General features: G+C 26.9%; 1 protein-coding gene across 1 annotated transcript; it reads left to right on the top strand.

Moving 5' to 3' along the window:
* Positions 1 to 832: 832 nt before the first annotated feature.
* On the top strand, positions 833 to 5208 carry LOC126896367 (uncharacterized). Its single transcript, XM_050669082.1, has 2 exons — positions 833 to 955; positions 1752 to 5208. Exons 1-2 carry the CDS (start codon positions 903 to 905, stop codon positions 5134 to 5136), a joined length of 3438 nt encoding a protein of 1145 aa, XP_050525039.1. The 5' UTR covers positions 833 to 902; the 3' UTR covers positions 5137 to 5208.
* The last annotated feature ends 864 nt before the right edge of the window (positions 5209 to 6072 follow it).

Raw genomic sequence — 6072 nt, 5'->3', positions numbered from 1 at the left:
AAAAAACACATCATAGTAAAACCAATACCTTTTCAGCTTCGCATCGAAGCTAAAATGTTAATTAAAATACTTAAAAATATAATATTAAAAGAATCGACTAGATTGTGTACACTGTACTTTTACTTCAAGTCTTAAAATGTAAATTAAATGTTAAGAATATGAATAAATTCATATTCTTAATTAATGTATAAATTATTAATTTATTATACATAACTTAAATGTAATAAATTTAAATTTATTACATTTATTTATTTTATTACAATACCATTTATCTGTGATGAAAGACAACTGAAGATTTAAATGAATTAAATAAAGTATGCCATGCCTATCTAATGCTATTATTTGCAAAGTATAAAAATCTTAGACCTTTTGTTAAAAACAATAATAGTAGCAACATCAAATACTAGAATAACAATTTTGTTAATAAACATTTAAATATAATTTATTTAATATAGTAATATAATATTAGTGTAAATATATGTTCGTTCAAAAATCTATTTATTAATATATTTTTATCTTTGTATAAGTTTCTAAGCACACAATCTGTAATTTACAACTAATTTCTATTATATTAATATAAAAATATTTAAGAACAATAATTGTATAGTAATTAATTAGGATTTGTAGATTTCAAGTATTTTGCCAAAAGTCTATTACAAACGGTCAGTCGAATACGTAACAACAATAAGCTCATAATTCATCACTTTGAAATCTGATAAATAAATAAATCATTCAAAAACGCTATTCATCAAATACATGAAATAAATCTTTTTATTTTTCAAATAAAAATTTGAATTCAATAAAAATTGACAGGTCATCTGATTAAATAGATGTGCCCATATAATTTATTATAAATAGTAGTTTTTAACAAAGTAAAAATTATTCAGTGCTGTCATTCTCAAATGACAATGGCCAAATTGATTTGTTCCTTACTTTTTATCAGCTTGGCTGTCCAGTAAGTACAATATAATTCTTAATAATTAGTTTAGATGAACTTAAATAAATCATGACATAAGTGTTTAAAATAAAAATCATGTTTTCATTATATTTATTAATTATTTTTATACCTAACATTAATATGATTTGAAGAATTTCAGAGTAAAATTTTATTTTAAAAATCAATTAGTTTCTTTCATTATAAATTAAAATAATTATTTAATAAATAATTACCATTCCTTCTTAATATCAATTATAATAAAATACATATAATATTTCTACCTCTTGTATAAAAATATATCTTAATATATTACCAGCTTTGCTCGTAATATGTTAAAATTGTACAAAAAAAAATGTTTTTATTTTTTATATCTATTAAAATTTATATTATATTTACATTTTATGCAGTATTTAATAATAATGAAGATGTGTTTTTAGTGTATATTTCTAATGTATTAACTCAATTTTTCAAATAAAATCAATTAAACATGAATTTATTTTATTTTAAAATAGCTAATATATATTAGTTTATAGAAATTTAACCAATTTTGTTTAAACATCATTAAATAATCATTTATCATTTTTTAGGTGCTTAATTATTTAAACATATAATATTTATTGAAATAATATATTACAATGAAAACCTAATATAATAACTATATCTCATTTCATAATTAACAAAAAACATTATTTAATTATTTTATACTTATATATATATTAAAAAATTATATAAAAACTTTAAATTTTAAAAAGATAAACATGTACATAGTTTCTAGATGTTTGGAAAGGCTCTAAATTTATATTTAATTTTTAAGGCTGTGTCATGGAACATACTATTGGTCTAAACCAAAAGCTAAGAAGATTGCAGTATCTTCAAGTATCAATACGCTAAATACTTCTACTATTGTAAAGTCATCGTCTAGATCAAACTTTAATGCTTTAGATAAATCGAAAAAACTTGAATACTTGAACTCCAAACTTAACAACCTTGGTGATTGTTCTGGTGAGAACAGTTCAGAATTAAATGAAGGAAGTCAAGAAGAACTTGAATACAGAGATAAACAATCGATGTTTTCATCACATAAACATACCCATAGTCGTACTATGAGAAAAATGTACAGTAGGAGCTTGAGTAAAAAGGTTCAAAGTTCCAAAACTAGTAAAATTGTAAGAAATGGTCTTAAAGTTGGTGTTAACATACGTGCAAACAAAAATGTAATATCAAATCGCCTACTTAATGATAAAATATTATCACATCAATTATCCCTCAAAAAAATTGTTACGCGTCAGTCAGCTAATAATGTAGGAGCCAATCACAAATCAGGAAAAGGAATAAGAAGAACATACCAACAAGTTAGCAGCTTTACAACTGCAGCTAACACAGTGGGAGTTGCTGGTCTCTTTTTGCAATTACCTCAAGGATATGTTGCAAATACTGTGTCAACAACAACAACAAGATTATTAACTGAAGAAGAAGCTTACCGTTTAGGTCTTATCAAAACTCTATCTGTTAACTCAAATGTTGATTTGTCAACACGCAATGTTAGATCAACCACAATTAACAAAAACAATCAGTATTATTTAAATAAAAATGCAGGTTATTACGCACAAGCAAATGGCAGTATCGTAAGAAGCAAAACTCTTAACACAGTTCATAATCAAAATTCTGTTGTGAACCATCGAGGCTATGGTCGTTCAAACTTAATGAGAAACAATGATATAACTGTAAATGAAGAAGTAAATTCTGGTAGCATTAATAACAACGTGGTAGTCAATGAAAATAAATCTAAATTGAATAAAAATGAAAATGTTGATGTAAGTGGAAAAATTGAAACAGCTTCTCAATCTGATTCTCTTAATTTTAATAACATAAACGAAAAAGGTAACGAAGTAAATGTTGAGCAAACTAACGCGAAAATAACTCGTAACGTTGAAAAATCTTCAGAAGAAAGCAGTAGTAAAGAAAATGTTGAGAATAAAATAAAATCTAATGATAGCAAAACTGTAGATCATCAAGTATCTAATACTGAAGTAAAAACTGAACAAAACATTAAACATAACACCAATATGAATGTTCAAAAACACGTGAAATCTACTACTGATTTACGAAGTGTAAAAAAAAATTATAGTAATGAAGAAAACTCAAGTTCTAGTGAATCTAAAGAAGATAGCAGTGAAGAAGATAGTAGTGAAGAAAGTGTAAGTTTGTATGAATATTTGAATACGCATCAGAAATTCAGATTCGATAAAGGTTTAAACACAGTTAAATTAATTAACGAAGTCCTTAATAAGTTGGACTACCAACGATTTTTACTTTATGATGATATTGCATATCCTCAAGATGCCACACGTCGTGTACGTAGTGAAGAATCATTTGATTTCATTATTGTTGGAGGTGGTCAAGCTGGTTGTGTTTTGGCTAATAGATTATCAGAAAATGCTGCTTGGAAAGTACTATTGATTGAAGCAGGTGGTGACGCATATCCTATTACTCAAATACCTGCTTTATGGGACCGATCATACAATACCGATGCTGATTGGCAATATAAACTAGAACCCATTATACATACTGGGTTTGGCATTAATGGCAACATGGTAATACACAAAGGAAAATGCTTGGGAGGAAGCAGTGTACTAACTCCACATGTTTACGTTAGAGGAAGTGAAAAATTATACAATGTTCTTGTAGAAAAGGGTCTCACAGGATGGTCTTTTAACTCAACATTGGATTATTTCAAAAAAATAGAAAGTACCCGTTTTACAACAGCCGCTACAGTTTCTACCTCTACCACAGCTCAAACTGCTACTGTTAAATCTACTACTGCTGCTGCAACTTCTGAAAGTTCTACTACTGCTGCTAGAACTACCACGAAAGCTACCACTGTCACTTCTACAGCCACTGTAAGAAAAGTCGAATATGGGCGAAGTGGTTTACTTCCTATAAGCAGGATTCACCATACTGAATTCAGCTTGTTGGAAAAAGTTATAAGTTCAGGTTTTGAACACATTGGGTGCATTGCTCAAGGAGATATTAACGATGATACTGTTGAAATAGGATATTCATCTCTTAAAGGAATGATTAAGAATGGTAGATCATACAATGTAGCCAAAGCTTATTTAACACCAGCTATAGGACGAAAAAATCTTAAAGTAATGAAATACACAAAAGCAACAAAAATTATCATGAATAAAACTAACACTAGAGCTATTGGAGTACAAGTAGAAACTAGATATGGACAAATTCTATCTCTTTACGCTAAAAATGAAGTATTGGTATCTGCTGGTACTATTGGTTCAGCTAAATTATTATTAATCTCCGGTATTGGTCCAGAAGATCACTTGAAAGAAATGAAAGTACCTGTAGTCAAAAACTTGAAAGTGGGAGAAAATTTCCATCATTCTCCAGTATTTACAGGAGTTGTGTACTCTTATGATAAATCAGTCATGTCTAACTTCACTGATGAAGATGTAGCTTTCAAATATTTATCTAGGAACACTGGGCCATTAGCAATGCCAAAAGGTATGCAAATGGGAGGATTTCTTAACACTAAAGGTGACAACTCTTATGCTGACATTGAAATTCATCAATATTACATACCTAAAAATTCATTTTCTAAACTATGTCGCATAAGATCCATGTACGGATTTAGTGACAGAATAATGACTGCTTACGCTAAATTAAATACCCAAAGAGATATTTCAATTTTCACATTGGCTTTAATCAATCCAAAAAGTAGTGGAAAAATTCTTTTAAGAAGTAATAACCCATGTGATAGTCCTATTATAATCGGTAATACATTAACCAATCCAGATGATTTCAAAAGTATGATGGATGCAATCAAATCGCTATTAAAATTCGAGGATGCTGATGTTATGAAAATGGTTGGAGCTACATTACGCAAATTTGATTTAGAAGGATGCTCATGTTACGACATTGGCTCTGATGATTATTGGAGTTGTTTATTGAAATATTTGATATCTACGACTTCAAGTACATCAGGATCTTGCCAAATGGGATTAGAAACTGATAGTGATGCTGTCGTCGATAGTGAATTAAACGTAATAGGTATAAAAAATTTGAGAGTGATTGGTCAATCAGTTCTACCAGTCAATATCAATGCCTACAGTCAAGCTGGATCTATTTTAATTGCAGAAAGAGCATCTGACTTCATTAAAACCAAATATACTATTAAAACATAATAATTTAAGCATAGTAAAACAATGTAATAAATTCATATTAGAAAATATTCAATAAAATAACGTCTGAAATTATGTTCTACTAAAAACTTTATAAAATACCTCATTAAAAATAAATTTGCATAATTATTCATAGTAAATTTACATAAAATATACAGTAAGTATATTTCATAATTTTCCTTTTAGTCATTTTCCTACAATAAGTATTTGTAATACACAATGTTATTATATTAAGATATCTTAGAATTAACAACTGTAATTTAAGATTGTAGACGTGAACATAGTCATCCAAAAGAAGGGCGTAAAGGTTTTTACACTCTCCTTTTGAAAGTATTTAATTGTTTTAAGCAGTTTTTCAATATATAAAGTTACTACTAATCAAAAAAACTTCATTAAAAATTATTTAGTCGATAAAATAATTTTTCAAACCCAAATTATTAGTTTCTAGATGATCCTTCAATAAAAATTTATTCCATTTTATATACTTACGCCTAAAAAAAAAATCATTTGGACTAGACCTATTAAAACTTAATTATTTCACTGTACCAATGTGAAACAAAAGAATGATTGAGATTCTATTTTATTAATTTATCTTCAATTGAAAATAGTTTTTAAAAACTACTACTTGCGAATTTCCATAAAGTAATCAATATATAAATAAAACACATGAATATTTTAAAATTTAAACATGAAAATATAACTATTTAAAACAATTTTCTACTATATTAAAAATGAAAAATATTTATAATCTCGATGAAAAAATGTGAAAAATGCACTATTACAATTTAGTAAATTTTTGTAAAAAATTTTAAATCTACCTTTTAGTATAGCATGCTTAATGAATAAATTCAATTTAATAAATTATATGTAGACACTATTACGTATATCTGCACTTGTAATTAATTTTATTTAAATTAGCCATTTGTGAATACAACTTCA

This window comes from Daktulosphaira vitifoliae, unplaced genomic scaffold, assembly GCF_025091365.1.
Source record: "Daktulosphaira vitifoliae isolate Bord-2020 unplaced genomic scaffold, ASM2509136v1 Scaffold_1, whole genome shotgun sequence".
In the NCBI taxonomy this organism is placed as follows: Eukaryota; Metazoa; Arthropoda; class Insecta; order Hemiptera; family Phylloxeridae; genus Daktulosphaira; species Daktulosphaira vitifoliae.
Note: the sequence above shows the minus strand (reverse complement) of the source record. Positions and strands in the feature narration are given on the sequence as shown.